Raw genomic sequence first — 18,498 nt, 5'->3', positions numbered from 1 at the left:
TAGAAATTTTTCCTCATGTGCAACCTAAACCTCCCCTGGTGCAGCTTGAGGCCATTTCCTCTCGTCCTATCACTAGTTACTTGATAGAACAGACCAGTACTAATCTCGCTACAACCCTCCTTTCAGGCAGTTGCAGAGAGCGATCAGGTCTCCCCTCAGCCTCCTTTTCTCCAGACTAAACAGCCCCAGTTCCCTCAGCCGCTCCTCACAAGACTTGTGCTCCAGGCCCCTCACCAGCTCGGTCGCCCTTCTCCGGACACGCTCCAGCCCCTCAACGTCTTTCCTGCAGCGAGGGGCCCAAAACCGAACAGGGCACCCGAGGTGAAAACTTGATGCGGTGAAAATTTGCACCCAGCTTTACGTAGCCCTACAACCGGCCTAGGCCGCGGCCGCCGCCGGAAGTGACGCCGCCCGCTGCCGTCAGAGCAAGCCGGAAGCGGCGGCGGGAGCAGTAAACAACCCCGCCGCGAGCCCGCTGCCGCCGCCGCGCTTCCATCTTGAGGAGCCGGAGCTGGGGCCCGCCGCGGACCATGGGCAGCGTCCTGGGCCTCTGCTCCATGGCGAGCTGGGTAAGGTGGGGACGGCCGGCGGTTCCCTGACCCTCCTTGCCCGTCGCAGGCCGCTGACGGGACTCTCCCCCACCCCTCCCCTCCCCGGGCCTCGCCCGTCGCCTCCCCGGGCCCTTTTGTCTGCCGGGGGGCGTCTGTGGCGCTGCCTGCCCGCCTCCTCCAGCGCGGGGGGGCTGCAGGCCGCCTCCCCGAGTGGGCCGCCGGTCCTGCGGGACAGGGCTCTGCTCCCCGCCGGGCCGGAGGAGAAAGAGGAGGAGGAGGAGGACGGCCCTGGGGAGCTCCCCCGCCGCGGTCGTGTCTCCCCCCCCCTCCTTCTCGGGCTTCTCCGGGGGTCCCCAGGGATCCGCTGGGCGATGGGGAGCTTCGTGCTCGTTCAGGCAGGGCGGCCTGTCGCGCTGCTTGGCCGCCGCTGAATCCGCGTTCTGGTGTGGGAGGTGACGCTGTCTCCGCCGAAATTCCCCCTCCCGAGCCTGTAAAGGAGTCAAAACCTAATTAAATGCTTTGAAGTTCGGCGTTTTTTTCGGGGGGGGAGGAACAAACCTCGCGTGTTTCCCTGATCCTGATGATTGTATTTAATTTCTCTTTCTTACGGCTTTGTCTTGAGCAGCTCCGCCCTTTGTAGCATCTTTGTCTTATCGAGCCATCGTTTTCCCACCGCGCAGTGCGTCACCACCATGCTGAGCATCGTCAGGTGTTTTTTTTTTGTTGTTTTTTTTTCCTTAGTGGGAAAGAGGAGTTTGAGGTGGTTTGAAAACTGTTGGCACTACGCAGAGAAGTTGGTAGAGATCCTGCATGGCAGTCCCTTGGTTCAGGCATTGTTGTTTTATCCTTAAGTGGTGATATGTCTTTCCAAGCTTAGTCCCCATGCAAATAGACGCAGTCAGGTGGATTGTGAATCTTGAGACATTTGCCTTAAAAATGTCAGTGGGATTGTGAAAACCTGAATTTTCTATACCAAAAATATTGTACCATACTTGGTTTAAATGAAATTACGTATATTTAAGCAGTTCATACACACGACGTTGTGGTCTAACAAAACCTCATATTGATTTAAGCCCCTATTTTTTATGCTATCAAAATATATGGACTTTGGTTCCCCTAGTACAGAATGATATTTAATTAGAGAGATGATCCTTAATCTCCTGTACAAGTTCTAGGAAGTGATCCTAGAATTGGTAAATTTGTGTGAGCTAAGCTTCCAGGCAGATACTCATGTAAATAAGTGACTAGAACACTGATAGTATCCTGTTAACAAAGTACTGTCAGCGTTCATTTTGCTTTAATTAACATTTTAAACACTACTTAATGGATTAGCCAGTTAGGCTTTAATTACTAGGTGAATATAGTTAACATTAACATTTTAAATTATTGTCAAATACTAAGCGACAGTATAACTATAGGTTTTAATTCAAATATTTGAGTTAATATATACTGCGTTTTCAAGTGCATAAACAGCCTTTCTGATGACTGACTGGTGTTTGTAGTGCATGAAGAATCCCTGTATTCTTGCTCTTGGTTTTGAGTATTTGTTTCTGTACAGAGAAATTCAGCTAATGGTCTTTTAGACAAAATGATTTACATGAGCATGTAATCATGATTAAGCCAGATTTACTGTGGGTTACTAACCCCCACCCCTTCCTTTAAAGTGCCGCAACAAATCAGGTTTTTTGTATTTGGGTGGGGTTTTTTTTCCCCTGATGGCTTTAAAGTGTTGATTTTCTTTCCAGATTTAAAACCACAGCTAATCAGCACTTAAAGCCTATACAACAGTTCTTACCGGAGAAATTTGTCTGTGCTGGTCTCTAAGGCTATGTCAGTATAAACACTGTTTGTGGCTCTAAAAGAGAAACAAACTGTGAGGGTGAGGTAGCAGGGGGGGCCAGATGTAGCAGAGTTTGTGCTAGCGCAGACTGTGCCATGGCCAGGAAACATACTCCTTTTGTCAGGGAAGATGCTGCTGCAGGCGTTGCTTTAGCTGTGGAACTTCTCTGCAAGGCCACGTGTTGTGCCATGCAGAGCTGCTCTGGGTAAATGACCTCGGCATCTGGCCTCGTACCTTTATTTCGTCTGGATTTTTTGTGTGGTGTTACTTGCTGGTTGTGGCTCTGCCCTACTCTACCCTGATCGGGCAGTGTTTCTGCTTAGTGTTTTTAAGAGCGAAGATGAGACTGTTGTAGAGGGAGGTGGGGTGTGGGGGAAGGCCTTAAGAGCACTGTCATCTCACCAAAAGTCTTCTGATCCTAACGACCTAGATAGGTCAGGCAGTGCCGTTTTCACTCTGCTGGGTCTTGCCTCTACTGCATTGTTCTCTGAAATAGCTCAGCTGCTGTTTTGCTCACTTTAATACTCTGTATCAAGGCAAAGATCTTGATTGAATCGGTTCCTTTAAGCATATGAGTAGGGATGATGTAGCTAAAACCTGACTAGGCCCAGCGGGGGGCTTAGTGTTTTTGCAAATACTGAATTTAGTATGTAATTATTTAGTCATTAGCCCAGTAAGAAGATTACATTTGATACGAAAAACTTGTTCTGTGTGCATCAGGGGCAATAACACATGACATTCAGTGGTTTTGTGGGGTTTTCCCTCCCATCCTCTCTCCTGCAATACTCATCCTGTTATGTGTTGCTCCTGCAATTTCCACTGCCCTAGAGAATGAAATGACTGGTTTAGCAGGCATGAATTAACTTGTCTGCCCAGCTGGCTGCTCCCAGAATAGGTGTGTGGGTCATCTTTTCTTATGTTGCCTCAGTGAACACCGAGTTGTTCATTTTTCTCAAAAATGTGCAGGGATGCGAGCTGGTTGGTAGGTCCGAAAGTTCCTGGATGGCAATAGGTTTATGCGGTTGTGACTTAGTGACTGTTGTCCCAGCTTCCTTAAGAAAGCAAGCTCAAAACTCATTGCAGGGTAACTCTTTGTCTGCATCTCTGACTAAGCTGGGCTTCCCCTGGGGAGTTAATGTTAAGCTTTGATCTGTGTAGTAGTAACTTACTGTTCGCCCTGTAGTATTTTTTTTGAAGGAGGCGAGTTCTGAATTTAGGAAGAAAGTGACACAAACTGTCCTTGTCTCCTCTGCTGGTAAACTCGATTTCATGGGCCAAATGTTCTTTGCTCTCTGTTCTTTTTGAAGTCTGTTACTTGTTAGAAGTGTTTTTGCCTGTAGTACAATAATAATATTTTATTGGAATGGTATATATTTTATTCTGCCTTGCTAAAAGAAAGAGGGAATTAGACTGTAGTGTGATTCCTTGTAGAAATGGCCGACTTGTATAAATAGTATTAACAATCAATAGGGCTCTTGTTCAGAGATGCGCATGAGCACAGCTTGTAAGGATGAGCCGTTTGGGGACAAAACGTTTTAAAAGCTAGTGTTGGAGCTCAGACACTTAAAGGAGGTATAGAGGCACGTTGTTTCCCAGTGGGGGGAAGACAGTCATCTTTATTTCAGCCACTGCAAGCCTCCCCTGTCTCTAGAAACACGCATTCCTGTGTTCTCCCTGATGCACGCAGGAGGAGGCTGCTTGAATTACTTAGGTATTTAACAAACAATTTAACACTGGGATTCTCCAGAGAAGTCACTTTTGTGCCAGACGGTCCTTGCACCAGATTTGCTGCAGCAGATGAGCCTAGGCTTATGTTCTACTCTGCCGAATTCAACCTTTTGTTCAACTGTACCTTTAAAAATATTAATGCAGACAGAATTAGTTCAAGAAAGTAATTTTTTTGAACAGAGAATAGAAATATTCTTCACTAGAAGGGTTATTTGTATGTGTGGAGGAAATAATGTAATGCATTAGTACTATAAAATCCTGATGCATTCTAAGCCAATATTTGCTATACATTTCCTGCTTACTAAGCGTAGATGCCCCTAATGTAGTTGCTTGCAGCCATAGAACAGCCTTGAACAATCATCTGGTCCAACCTTTTGTGGGAAGGGAGCCTAGATGAGATGATCTAGCACCCTGTCCAGTCGTGTCTTGAAAACCTCCGGTGATGGGGGCTCTGCCATGCCCTTGGGGAGGTTGTTGCAGTGAGTGATTGTTTTCACTGTGAAAAATTTCTTCTTATATCAAGGTGAAACCTCTCAGGGAATCAACACCTTCATACTCCTTGTGCTGTAATGATACTGAGTGGAGGAGGAGGTTAAAAAGGGCAATATAATATCTTTTACTGTAGCATAGAGTGAAAATTCTTGGCTTCTCCGTTGTTGGAAAGGATCAAAAGTACAAAAAGAACACGAGGAAATTATTTAAAAGACCCAGTTTGTGGGTCCAGTGTGTGGGTCTGGCTGAACCTGTAAGAACAGATAATCTGAGCCTTTTCCTGAGGGCTTCTCAGGAGGCTGCCGAGAGCGTCGTGGCAGTCTGTCTGCTCCTCCCTGCAAGCCCTGGGGTCTTCCTGGTAGCAGCAGACTGGTGCCATTTTAGTTTGTCATATGACTACACTTAAACAACTCTTTGACACATGCCAGTCCTACTGGATGATTGACATGCACTGGTCATGTGGCCATGTAACTAGTCATGTTCTTATGTGACTGACTGGGTGTCTTTCCTGCGGTAATTAACGCCTGTGGCTTTCGTCAGGTGGTGGAAGTGTCCCTGCGTGGGTGCTGAAGGAGAAGCTGGGTTTTGCTGCCATTCAGTATCTTTGTCAGAGGTTGCGTGGTCTGTTGTAGCTCAGATAAGGCAGCGCTCGCTTGGTAACTTTACTTTAGCTGAAAAATATGTGGCCTCCAAAACCTAGCTGTTCACTGCTCACTGGGATTTCCCATGTCTTCTAGGCAGAATAATTTATTTGTAAATTAAAAAAAACAAACAAACAACAAAACAACAACCCAAAACATTTTGACTGTACCTTTCCTGTTTTGGCTTATGTTTACATGTGGAACTTTGCCCTTCTTTCGCTTCCTGAATTGTTGTCACTTGGCAAGTAGCAGAAAATTGCAAAGGGGTGAAGTAAGTTTCCTGCTCCCTCCCCCCTTCCCCCCCCCCCCCCCCCCCCGGTGAATTGGCACTATCTGCTCCCTTTCCTTCTTCCCACAATTTTCTGTTTAAGAATTACATACAGGTAAACTTTGTCCTGTTTTCTTCCCTTGTAGTACTGCAACTGTACAGCATTCCTATTCACTTTTACTGTTGATATTTGGTAGCAATGATAATAGGTGTACTGTGTGTTTGCTTTGTTGTTGAGATTTGTAGCTTTTACATTGCATAAGTTGTCTTTGCCAGCTAACAGAGTTATGTGATATGTGAGTAGCTGCTAAATATGCAATAATTTGCAACCTAAGCTTTAGGGTATTTTACGTATTGTTTGTGCTCCAGTAATGTTCATGGCCCCAGTGAGGATTGTGGTCCAACTCTGCCAGATGCTGAAAGTGTACCTAGATGGCAGTTGTGCTCATATTTTTTTTTTCTGTGGTATATTTATTTAATCTCTGCAGCTGTGGAAAGGAGGATGTAGTTGTTAACTAAAAGCAATCCTTGCATCTCATTTAGCTGAAATTAAATTAAATCCGAGAGAACACATGAGCCTGAATCCAGTCTTTATTTCCTCTGAATGGATAAATGATTACTTTTGACATAGCACTAATTTCACCGTACAGTGGTGTGTTAGGAAACGCTGCTAAGATTGTTGGCAGGCTCTGTAACATGTTGCAGTGGCTTAGTCTACACTAGTGATGGGATGCATAGGATGAGTCATTTTCCATCATAACTTCTGATGATCTACACAGCCTGATTAAATACTGAAACCTAGCAATGCAAAACTTTTTAAAGAATCTGTTTCATTTTCTGTCTCTGTCAGGTACCATGCTTATGTGGAAGTGCCCCGTGCCTGCTCTGCCGATGCTGCCCCAGTGGAAACAACTCCACCATAACTCGCCTGATTTATGCGTTCTTTTTACTTCTTGGCGTGAGTGTTGCCTGTGTGATGTTAATACCAGGCATGGAAGAGCAGCTGAAGAAGGTCAGGTTACTTCTTTGCTAACATGTTTGGTAGAACAAATGGCACAGAAAATTGTAAATGACATCTTGAAAGCATGGGGTTTGTGTGGAAATTTGTAATTGTGCTGCCACCTGTGCTTCACAGTCACCATTAATTTGACTGTAGGTCAAATAAACAAAGAACTCCTGGGACAATCACTGCATAGATGAAAAGCACTATTTAGAAATAAAGTTGTGCCTCTTCTTTAATAGCTCAGAGCAGAAAATATAATGTACGTATATGGAGTTATAAACTGTGTATCATTGAGATACTTGTATTTGTGGCACTTGATAGATTTTGATTGTTGTTAATAAAAGAGTGAAAAATAACCACAATCTAAGGTGACTTCTAGTTTCATTGTGCTGTCCTAGTTAAAATTCCATACAGTTTATTAATTGTACGATTTTACAGTTTATTAGTTATGAAGATACGGTAGTCTGTAAAATTATGGGATAATAATTTGAGTTATAGAAGAGCTTATAGATTCACTGAAGTTGGTTTGCATGTGCTTTGGTTCTGTTAGTCTTTGTTGTGCTATCTTTAATTTTTTTTTTTCTAGTAGATAGTAACTTCTGTTAGGCATGCTTTTGATTTTTCTCCCCCCCCAAATGATTCATTCATCTGTAAATGTTTATTTCAGTGTGGTATGGTAACCACATTAAAGCTTCAGTGAGAGCCATGTTAGTCACCTAGGAAAGAAAATTACAGCCTTCTGGAGTATGATTTGACTTCGGAAAGGTGTTGCTCATGTCCTGGTAATAACTGGAAAGGATATTCTCAGCTGTTTCATATGGAAGTTACAGATACTTGTAATTGATTGTGATGTTACTTTTTTGGGGAGGCTGTTTCTGTTTTAAAAAGATGTAAGCAGGCTGCCTTCTCCTAGCTATTGCATGAACTTGATAGTAACTGTCAAGTCAAATGTACCAAATCCCATTATTTTTAATTTATCTCCTGATTCAGATCAGCAAGTGAAAATTGCATTTCTTTGAGAAGTTCTGAAATTCCTAACAACATCAAAAAAACCCCAACAAAACAACAACCCACTACTGTTAATAAGATTTATTTTTGGCTTTGTTTAGAATTTGCCTGTGGGTTTTTTTTCCTTGAGTGTGTTTAATATTCTGCTTGGACTAGAACTAACAATACAGCTGTTGAGTATCATATATTCTAGCTATGTTAATAGTTGCATAACGTTACAATATTAATGAGTTGTATATTAATAAATAGCTAATACATATTTACTCACAGGAGCCCTTTACAGATCACTGAAGTATGCCTTGTATTTATCACAGATTCCTGGATTTTGTGATGGAGGAATGGGAACAACTATTCCTGGTGTGCATGGCCACGTGAATTGCGACGTACTAGTTGGTTACAAAGCTGTGTACCGTGTGTGCTTTGGTATGGCAATGTTCTTCCTTCTTTTCTCCTTATTGATGATCAAAGTGAAGAGCAGCAACGACCCAAGAGCAGCGGTACACAATGGGTAAGATACAGAAACGAGAACAGAGATGGGTGGTGTCTGCATATGAGATAGAGCTACTGTGAAAATAAAGCCCCTGGCTGAGCATGCTGGTCAAATTTACTGTTCCACAAACACTTTTCATAGTAGCTAGAGGAGCGTTGTTGCAGTAGAGGGTATTCGAAGTTATTAAAGTTCTTAGACACAGCAGATTAATTTTTATAAGAGGAAAAGATACACATGGCTGTCACTTTTCAGAGCCTGAACTATGGCAATGCATAACCTCTCCAGAGGTTTCCCAAGATTAGAGGTTCTGCTTTTGTCCAAAGATGACAAAATTCAGAGCTGGATAATGGTACTAAGTTTCACTGCACTGAGATTTTTTTTTTTTTTTTTTTTTTCAACAAAGAGAAATATTAAAAAGCCTCATCTGTTCTCTAGGTATTACATTCCTCTTAGCTTTGATGTTTGTAAGGGTTTGCTCTTTTCTGAACAGTTTTATTTTAAAGATTATCACAGTTATCTATATATTGATATAGATACATAACATATCTCTTCCCCCTCTGCTATGTTTTCTTCAGTCTCCTCCCTGCATAAAGAAGAGTGAGTTATGTATTTAGTTTCTGAGCTTCCCAGTAAATTTTTCTTCGGCATTTCATTATAGTTAGGTTTATCAGATGGAAGATAATAGTGAAATTTTAGCTTGCAGGTTGGTACAACTGGTAGTTTTCATCCAGGCTCAGCCTATGTGTAATGTAGCTTCTTGAACTAAGAAGATATAAATGTTTGTAATAAGGGATGGCACTAAAAAACATAAAACCATTTATGGTGCCTAGTCTTGCTGGTCACACTGATTGCTTAGACAACTACTTTTTCAAGATGATTGTATTTAACGGAAGCTATGAACAGCTAAGCTATAAAAATGAAGAAGTAATTTTATTTCATATTCAGTATAATAACATTAAACATGTTTAGCATAAACTGAGAAAAAACTTCAACTGATTTCTCTAGGGGTGTCGTCGTTTAACCCCAGCCAGCAACTAAGCACCACACAGCTGCCCACTCACTTCCCCCTGTAACCAGTACCATGGGGGAGAGAATTGGGGGGGGGAAAAAAAGTAAAACTCGTGGGTTGAGATACGAACAGTTTAGAAGAACAGAAAGGAAGAAACTAATAATGATAATAGTAACAATAATAAAATGACAGTAATAAAAAAAGGATTGGAGTATACAAAACAAGCGATGCACAATGCAATTGCTCACCACTCGCCAACTGATACCCAGTTAGTTCCTGAGCAGTGATCTGCCGCCCCAGCCAACTTCCCCCAGTTTATATACTGGGCATGATGTCACATGGTGTGGAATACCCCTTTGGCCAGTTGGGGTCAGCTGCCCTGGCTGTGTCCCCTCTCAGCTTGCTGTGCCCCTCCAGCCTTCTTGCTGGCAGGGCTCAAGAAGCTGTAAAACCCTTGGTCTAAACACTGCTTAGCAACAACTGAAAACATCAGTGTGTTATCAGCATTATCCTCATCCTAAATCCAAAACATAACATGGTACCAGCTATTAGAAAGAAAATTAACTCTATCCCAGCTGAAACCAGGACAAGGAGAAAAGAAAATAATTAAGACTGAGCAGAATATTGCTTTGTTGACTACTTTTGTTTGGTTTGGTCTAAAGAAAAAGAGTCTGGCTACAGTATTAGGATGCATTAACAGCAGTAACTCAGTTCAGCCTTTCGCTCTGCCCTGCTTTGTTCAGGAGAGCATACTTCTTACAAGCAAGAAGAAAATGGTTCAGGTACATTCTATATCAATGCTTTGTGGGGTGATTTTTTTTGACAATAAAAGACACCTTTTATATGACGTAGAGTCTTTTTACCTAAAACCACTCCTTAAGTGTTTGGGATCTTCTTGATACCATTATCTGGAGTTGTGCTCTCCAGTACAAATTTTATTACTATTTATGCAACCCCTTGCAGTTTACTCTTCTTAGTCAATCTAGTGTCAGCACTAGTATAAAAGGAAAGATGATACTTGTTACCTGTTAGTGGTAAAATATTTAATAATGTTACTTCCAACACTTCTATAATAACTAGTTGCTTCAATAATATGCATTACAGGTAGCTTTATGAAACCCATGGCTTTTGGTTTTTGCAATTGTATGTATCCTCAGTAATACTTTGCAATGTAATCTTCCTGTCAGTGGTTTGAAATATTCAGAATATTAGGTTTTGCCATGTATGTGTACTAACTTTTTCATACTTGCATGCAAATTAAGCCCAGTAATGTGGTGTACTGCCAATGTTCACCTTCTTTGCTTTTGTAACAGCAGTCAGAATGGTTTCTTGCCTCAGGTTAATAATAATAGAAAAAAAATAACTTGTATTCATAGGATTGCTCGTGGCTTGCACAGAATGCATAGCAACTGTAGGTATTACTTCAGAATTGTTTTTGACTCTCATGCACATTATATGGGTAGAGTGTTTAGATCCCTTAAAGTCTGGAATTAGAGATGAAATTTATATAAACTTGAATCTGTTCTTATTTCTATAATTGAGAATGACATTGATTAAAAAAATATAAAATCCCACATGTGGGTTCAAAAACTAGTTTTAGTGGGGTATGTGTTACACCATAAGTGTTGTAAGTTAATTCAGCTTTCAAAGTGCATTTAGACACTTCGCTATATCCCAGTGAATTAGACCATTTTTCCCATATTCTGCACTTGTGTCATCTGACACAGTTCCTCTCCATAGAACTGGAATTCATTCCTCTGGTCACCATCACCTGATTGTAACAGCCAGAAGGAGAAATTAAACTTGTTTAAAGTATGGGAAAGAAATGGAAAGGGATATAAAACTTGAAAACCGTGCAAGTATTTGACATCACAGGGCTGTGGTACATGCCTTTGTGCTATATTCAGTTTTGAAGTACATGTAGATGGTACTGTGCCTATATTTGGAGCTGCTTGTCACTGTGATCGGAAAAAATAGTCTTCACCTTCTTACAGTTTTGTTGGCATAACTTCTTGCTGTGAAGTTCCCTATGCAGGGTATATTTGTACACAGTCTGTATTTGAGGTGAGTTTGGGGAATCTTTCGTGGAAGATATTTCCTTGTCTGATTTTTAGGAAACGTGTGATCTGTTTTGTTTGTCCATGAGTGTGTATCTTTTACTGGAAAAAAAACCAAGAGTGCTACTGAACTGGAACAGGAACTTAGAATTTGATTGTGTCCTTTCTGTGAAGGATAAATCCTTGGCTTTTGTTGTTGTGATAAATCCTCATCAGATGTAGGCCTAAAGAGTCTGAAGTTAGGGTGGGAAGAATCTAGGCTTTTGTACATCTCTCTCTTGTAGGAAAAGAATCAAGATTGGTAGGGAGCTCCAGCATAATGTTTTCTGTCATTGTAGGCACCAACCAGATCTTCTACCTTTTTGGTTTTGGTACTAAAAACAGGTAGGGATTTTTTTAAACCATTTTTTCTGATGTCCGGGCAGTTCAATAATCTCACTGCTCTAGTTAAAAACCTTAAAAAACTCCCCAAACCCCACAACTCAATTATATTCCACCCTGGCTTCATTTGTAACACAAGTGAGCTATCTCCAGGAAATGCATCAAACTCTGTGTCAGTCTAGCACAGTTTAAGCATAATTTTCTGGAGAACAAAAATCTTGGGCAGATAAGGTAAGATTTGTATCCTACTTCAAAGGAAGTGAGTTGAGTGAATTAAAAAAACAACTCTTAAGGATGAGCATTTTTTTTTGTACTTTCAAGTTCTGTGAATTAGATCAGACTTCAGCAGTTGCCTGACTTTTTTTTTTTTTTTTTTTTTTTTTTTTGTTATTTCCCTTTAGATTCTGGTTCTTTAAATTTGCAACAGCACTCGCAATTAGTGTTGGAGCTTTCTTCATACCAGAGGGACCATTTACAACTGGTAAGGGAGTATTGTCTTCCACTGTATCATGGTACAATCATAACTGGTTTTAAAACAAAACTTAAGTGCATGCTGTTGTCTTACAGTTTTAATTGTAGCTGTGTAACTATAGCACTTTTCTGTGTCTGGGGACATTAAGACAGGGTGGTAAACTATCTATGGTTCTGAACTGGTTTTGTTTTATTTCTTTTTTAGTGTGGTTTTATGTAGGTATGGCTGGAGCATTCTGCTTTATTCTTATTCAGCTGGTCTTGCTTATTGACTTCGCTCACTCCTGGAATGAATCTTGGGTTGAAAAAATGGAGGAAGGAAACTCAAGGTGCTGGTATGCAGGTAAAGGACTGTACTACAATCAAGTTTTCAGTTTCATTGTGCATTATGTTAAATAAGTTATTCACTGAGTAGTGCATTTTACCATAGTGCAGAAGGGCTGCTTGGTGCATGAGTATAATTTTTCTCAGATGGTGTAGTTCAGCTCTGTTGTCTTGCTGTCCTTTTGATGTCAAGTTAAATAAGGGGAGGGGGGCAGGGAGGGGAGCAGCAGCCTCTGAGTAAGAAGATCTAATCCCTGGGAGCAGGGCATCAGTTTATGATAGCAGAGAAGTGGCAATTGTAGGGTTTTGGGTTGGGGTTTTGTTTTTTTTTTTTTTCATCCACAGGTTTTGTTACACCTTAGCACGGACTAAAAACTAACTAGCCTGTTACTGCTTCATATTGAGCATAAGCATCCCCAGTAATTGTTTTCTTTCTGTCTGCCGGTTGGTCATTCTTTGAAAGTATATGGCGAGTGAAAGGCCAAGATAGTGAAGGAGAGTACAAGTCATCACACTGGAGAAATGATATGCTAATGTTAATAAAGCATTTCAGATGTGATATTTTAAGCGTTTCAAAAGACAGCACGGCCTGTCTTCGTGCAATGGCACTTAACTCTTCAATGTTTTTAATAAGAAGGAATTTGGAAATGAGATTTTGTTTTTCCTTCTGTTGGAGAAGTAGTTCTTCAGTTTCTTTTTTAAGCTTTTAGCCAAAGTGTATGTAGTATAACTGTATTCCTTCATACTTGTTCTTGGTTGCTGTGGGAGGACTGGAGAATCAAGTATGGCTTCAGGCTTCCCATTTATTGTGTTCTTTCTTTTTAACACCTCAGAGTATTGAGAAGAACTTTCTTCCTTTACATTTCAGTGCCCAGAGCTGCTCTCAAATGGTCATTGTATACTGTATCCAAAAGCTGATAATCATGCAATATTACTTCAATTTTAATACTCTCCATTATTAACCGGTTTAAACTCTGTTTTTGTCTCTCTTCACAGCTCTGCTGTCAGCTACAGCTGTCAATTATCTACTGTCTCTAGTAGCTATTGTCTTGTTTTATGTTTATTACACTCATCCAGAAGGTTGTTCTGAAAACAAGACATTCATCAGTGTTAACATGCTGCTGTGTATTGGTGCTTCCGTAATGTCAATTCTGCCGAAGATTCAGGTATAGTTTTAATTCTATTACCTTTTAGGGTTTTCTTGTGTTATAAGTCCCAGAAACCTATAATATAATTGTGCCCAAGACTTTTACTTCCTTAACTTTGCTGTTCTATGACTACTTTGTATAGGAATCTCAGCCAAGATCTGGTTTGCTGCAGTCTTCTGTGATCACAGTTTATACAATGTATTTGACTTGGTCAGCTATGACCAATGAACCAGGTAAGTATAGTAGCAATATATGGCTTTTTGGGTAACCAGTTCAGCAGTAAATTCTATCTTCACCTTTTTGCAAGGCAATATTAGAATGGGGTGCTGTAATGCATGCAAGTTAGAGGCAGGACTCATTAGTTTGTGTTCTCTTCCCCCACCCCAACTTTCTGTAATAATACCAAAGAAATAGTTCTTCCAAAGATAATGTGGTTTTCATTTTCTCTTATATCTATCGTATGGAAGAACTTCTACCTATTATTGGCGGGATTCCAGTATTCTAAAGCTTAGATTTTGCATATTACCACAACTCTTCCAAGGTGTCTGGAAGGTTCATCTCCCTACCAAGTTTCAAGTTTCTTACCTGGTGACTGAGATGCTACTGATGATATTTTTCCAAAGTGAGGATTTAAAAAAAAGTACTAATAAATGTATTCAATGTTTTTTGTGTTTGAAAACAGCTGAGCATCTCTAAAAAAAAATAAATTCAGTAATTCTCACGATTGAAATAAACTGTCAAATATTGATTTTGGTGGTTTTAATTGGGTCTCTGGCTTTTTAATCTTAATCACAGACAATCTTCTGTGCTTCTGTGTAACAGCATATGTATGAGTCATATTTAATTGCTGCAGTGATTATGGAATTATGGGGAAGTAAGATTGTCTACTACTTTCAGCTGTTTCATCTTTGTTACCAGTGGATGCTGTGGGTTGGGAACCATTGATAATACAAAAGTGACTTTGTAGCATTCTTTTCCAACTCTGGGATGATGCTGGTACCCTATCTATAGAGTATATGCTTGTCAAACTTGTTTTCTAGTGGTAGAATTTCTAAGGCTTAATATGCAGAGCATTTTTATTTTGTTGCATCATCTTATATGAGGTGGAACGGTAAAGCAGTTGATGCATATCTTATATAAGTTTAAAATCCTTTTATGTGGTCAAAGAGACAGATTTTTATGCCACATACTGTCAGTTCCCTGCTTTAGAGAGACTTGATAGGCTAAAATTAGATTCAAAGCTTTTTTACTTCATGACTGTCACAGTCACAAAGTTCCTTTCTATTACTGTGCATTCAGCATGGAAATGTACTATTAAATATTTGTTCTGTTCTTGTTTTATGTAAGTTCTAATGTAACTTCTCCCACAGATAGGCGCTGTAACCCAAGTTTGCTGAGCATCATTGGTTACAATAGCACCACCGTTCCAACCCAAGGTCAGGTAGTTCAGTGGTGGGATGCACAAGGAATTGTGGGACTGGTTTTGTTTTTGCTGTGTGTTCTCTATTCGAGGTAAGATTCCTTTAAAAAAATTTCCTATTAACTTATATTACTTCTCATTGTTAGAGAGTAAATTGTATTTATTTGGGTAACTATGCTGTGTCCTTTCCTGTCAAATACAGCATCCGAACATCCAACAACAGCCAAGTTAACAAGCTGATGCTGACCAGTGATGAATCTACACTGATAGAGGATGGAATGCCCAGGAGTGACGGCTCCCTTGATGATGGAGACGATGTTCACCGAGCCATAGATAATGAGAGGGATGGAGTTACTTACAGTTACTCCTTCTTTCATTTCATGCTTTTCCTGGCATCGCTATATATCATGATGACACTTACCAACTGGTACAGGTATTACATTTGATGATACATTGTGCTAATGACGAGCATACAAGATGCTATCTTTTGCTGGACAAGGAGGCATAAGTTGTGTGCCGTGAGGAATGTAGGTCTTCAGTGGGACTTCTTAAGGGAAGTATACTGTTTGATCTGTATTAAGTGAATTGTATTTGAAAATTGGACTAGCCAACCTCGTTCACAGGTGCCTGTCATGTTTTCTAGGATAAGTCTCATGATTTACTGGACTCCTGAAATATGTCCTGCTGAAGCGAGCAGGATAGAGTCTTAAATTCTGTAATTAAAGATAAGTAAACACCAGGCCCATGTCTGGTGCAGAGAGATGGAAAAAGGAGAGATAGGACATGTTGTATCAGCAGGTTGAGGGAGAGATGATCCTTCCCCTCTGCTCGGTGCTGGTGAGACACACCTGGAGTGCTGGGTCCAGTCCTGGGCTCCCCAGTACAGGAGAGACATGGACATACTGGAGAGAGTCCAGCAAAGGGCCACAAAGATGGTGAAGGGGCTGGAGCATCTGCTACATGAGGAGAGGCTGAGAGAGTTGGGACTGGTCAGCCTGGAGACGAGAAGGCTCTGGGGGATCTCGTCAATGCATATAAATAAATACCTGAAGGGAGGATGTAAAAAGGATGGAGGCAGGCTCCTTTCAGCGGTGCCCAGTGACAGGACCAGAGGCAACGGGCACGAACTGAAGCACGGGAGGTTCCCTCTGAGCATCGGGAAACACGTTTTCATTGTAAGGGTGACTGAGCACTGGCACAGGTTGCCCAGGGAGGTTGTGGAGCTTCCATCCGTGGAGGTATTCTGAAGCCGTTTGGGCATAGTCCTGGTTAGCTGGCTGTAGGTGTCCCGCCTTGAGCAGGGGGGTTGGACCAGATGACCTTCAGAGGTCCCTTCTGACCTCAGCCAGTCTGTGATGGGGCCTGGTGGAAGGAGATGAGGGTGTCTGCTCCCTGAAAAAACCCTCACAATAAAATAGTTCTCCTGTGTGTGAATTGTTATTAACAGCCTGAGCAGGTATTCTTCAGAATTTAAAAATACACATTAGGGTCTCTAATAATTCGTTAAAGGACAATTTGTATCAAAATAGCAATACTAGAAAGGTGTTTCCTTCAAAAGTAATTCTTAATAGTCCTGCTGTGGATTTGATTTGTGGCCCTGCTTGGGTCAATATGGGTCAAGATTGTTAATTCTTCTAGGTGTTGTCTTTTGGCAAGGTAAAGTGCATTATTTGCATCTATAAATGCTATCCAGTTCCTGCCTTTCCACAGATTTGCTTAGAGATTCCTTGTAATTATTTCTGCTTCTTGACAGCTTCTCTTACTATTTTTCTGGGCTGCTGTTGCTTTCCACCTTCCTGTGACACCAACTTACAAATGGTGTTCTTGTACAGATTGGTGTGAACTGCCTGGAAGAAGGGTAAAGATGTCCTCTGAGGGGTGGAGGAGAAGTGAAAATGATCTGTAAAAATACTGTTGAAGAGTGGCTTACTATGATGAGTATGTCATATTGAAACAAAAATTGCAAATTTATCTTTTTATTTTTTCCTTCTTTAACAGTCCAGATTCTTCTTACGAGACAATGACCAGCAAATGGCCATCTGTCTGGGTGAAGATATCTTCCAGCTGGATTGGCATCGTGCTCTACGTGTGGACTCTGGTTGCCCCGCTGGTTCTCACAAACCGCGACTTTGACTAAGCTGTGCTGTGCTCTAGGGAGACTGCGTTAGCTTCACCGTGTCCATGAAACAAACAGTATTCCAGATAATAGTGCAGTTGTAAATATGTGTGTGCACGCGCATGTGTGCGTGTGCTGTCCATGTAGTATATACCCTGCTTTATTCTGCATGATTACCTTGAATCATGTCTCTTGTCATTTCACTAATGACTTTTTCTAGCTGAGCTCAGTGACAATTGCTGTAATGGTGGTTTTCATAGGAGCTTCGGGAGCATTAGATGCAAGATCAGGACCTTTTGGAAGTAGGTTTTTTTCCCCTCAATTGTATTAAATAGTTGTAGGAAAGAAAGCGCAAGCGTTAATTAGGGTAACAAAACAGTATTAGATCAGGCTTTGCAAGCAAAGGAGGGGCTGCCTTTGATCCCTGTTGCCTTGATTCCAAATTAAGTCTGGAGTGAGCGTTGTTAGACTTAAAACTCTGCTTGTTGGAGTTCACTGAACCTCTTGCAGCATGTTGGCACCAGCAGCCCGCCCTTTTCCTGCACCGAGGGCAGCAATACCTTTAGCACATATGTTAAGTGGGGAAACCTGCACCTGAAGCTGCAGAGGAGCCAATGTCCTCCTTGGTGCTGTTGGGTCTGACGTGTCCTGTGGCAGACGGGAGGACAGACACCCTGGGGAGAAACATCCTCATACCAGATGCTCAGAAGCATGTTTTTAAGGCACCTGTTTACAACTTACATCTATGTATTATTATTTTTTTGTTTGTTTAAAGTAGTTTAAATGGGATAGCTGTGCTGTAATTTATTGCCGTTTTGTGTGCCACTTTCTTGGCTAAGCTACAATCACAGAGTTTGCAAGGAGCCGAGTGGTGAAAACTGTGTAAGCCCTTTAGAGGAATTTTTTGAGTATTGTGGTTAAAAAAGCAGCAGAGGAAAAATTACAGTAACTAAAGGAGGCTTGCATTAACTGAGGCTTCCACAAAAGTGTTTAATATATTTGGGGCTCTAAATTTGAAATCATTTAATATATTAGGTATTTTCTTTGTTGTCCATGGCCAGAGATGGACTTGAGCCTAGAAAGTCTAACTCTAGGCGGAGACGGGACATTAATCTGTTTGATTAAAATACAGTATAGTTCCTGTGCAGTTATGAAATCTTAAATGCTTTTGTGCTTGCTGCTTTGTAATTGAAGTATGTAAGCTGCATTATTTATATCTCTCTGTTACTTGCTACAACTTGAGACTAGAGCAGCCTGACTGGGAGTGACCCGAGAGCCTTCGGCAGATGTCAGGCTGATCTGTTACTGTGGTGTTTATCCTGTTGCTAATTATTCTCTAAGCTTTTATTTTAATTCTGCACCTAAACCTTGACATTTACTCCAGAAGCCTGACATGTCAGTCAAACTTGAGATGGTAATGGAAGGATTAGTAAAGGCTTGTAATAATTTGGAACATGTTATTACCTTACTAATAAATAAATTTGAATGAAGATGTGCCATGACTTTTGGTGTGTTGTACTACTGCCCCGTGTGGGTAGCACAGGGTTTGAT

The 18,498-nt window shown here is 41.2% G+C and overlaps 1 protein-coding gene across 1 annotated transcript; it reads left to right on the top strand.

Moving 5' to 3' along the window:
- The first annotated feature begins 432 nt into the window (after positions 1-432).
- On the top strand, positions 433-18,437 carry SERINC1 (serine incorporator 1). Its single transcript, XM_049818166.1, has 10 exons — positions 433-569; positions 6,371-6,532; positions 7,846-8,039; positions 11,870-11,949; positions 12,145-12,282; positions 13,260-13,429; positions 13,554-13,644; positions 14,782-14,923; positions 15,034-15,264; positions 16,830-18,437. Exons 1-10 carry the CDS (start codon positions 531-533, stop codon positions 16,966-16,968), a joined length of 1,386 nt encoding a protein of 461 aa, XP_049674123.1. The 5' UTR covers positions 433-530; the 3' UTR covers positions 16,969-18,437.
- Positions 18,438-18,498: the final 61 nt, after the last annotated feature.

The sequence above is a fragment of the Accipiter gentilis genome, chromosome 15, assembly GCF_929443795.1.
Source record: "Accipiter gentilis chromosome 15, bAccGen1.1, whole genome shotgun sequence".
Taxonomy (NCBI): Eukaryota; Metazoa; Chordata; class Aves; order Accipitriformes; family Accipitridae; genus Astur; species Astur gentilis.
The sequence above is the reverse complement of the archived record's forward strand: the minus strand, read 5'-3'. Positions and strand labels throughout refer to the sequence as shown.

Bases quoted from the DNA above. Each gene is read 5' to 3' on its own strand.
- SERINC1 (XM_049818166.1), top strand. From the start codon at position 531: ATGGGCAGCGTCCTGGGCCTCTGCTCCATGGCGAGCTGG. The intron at 13,430-13,553 runs GTATAGTTTTAA...TACTTTGTATAG, and splicing joins CAATTCTGCCGAAGATTCAG to GAATCTCAGCCAAGATCTGG. The intron at 13,645-14,781 runs GTAAGTATAGTA...CTTCTCCCACAG, and splicing joins AGCTATGACCAATGAACCAG to ATAGGCGCTGTAACCCAAGT.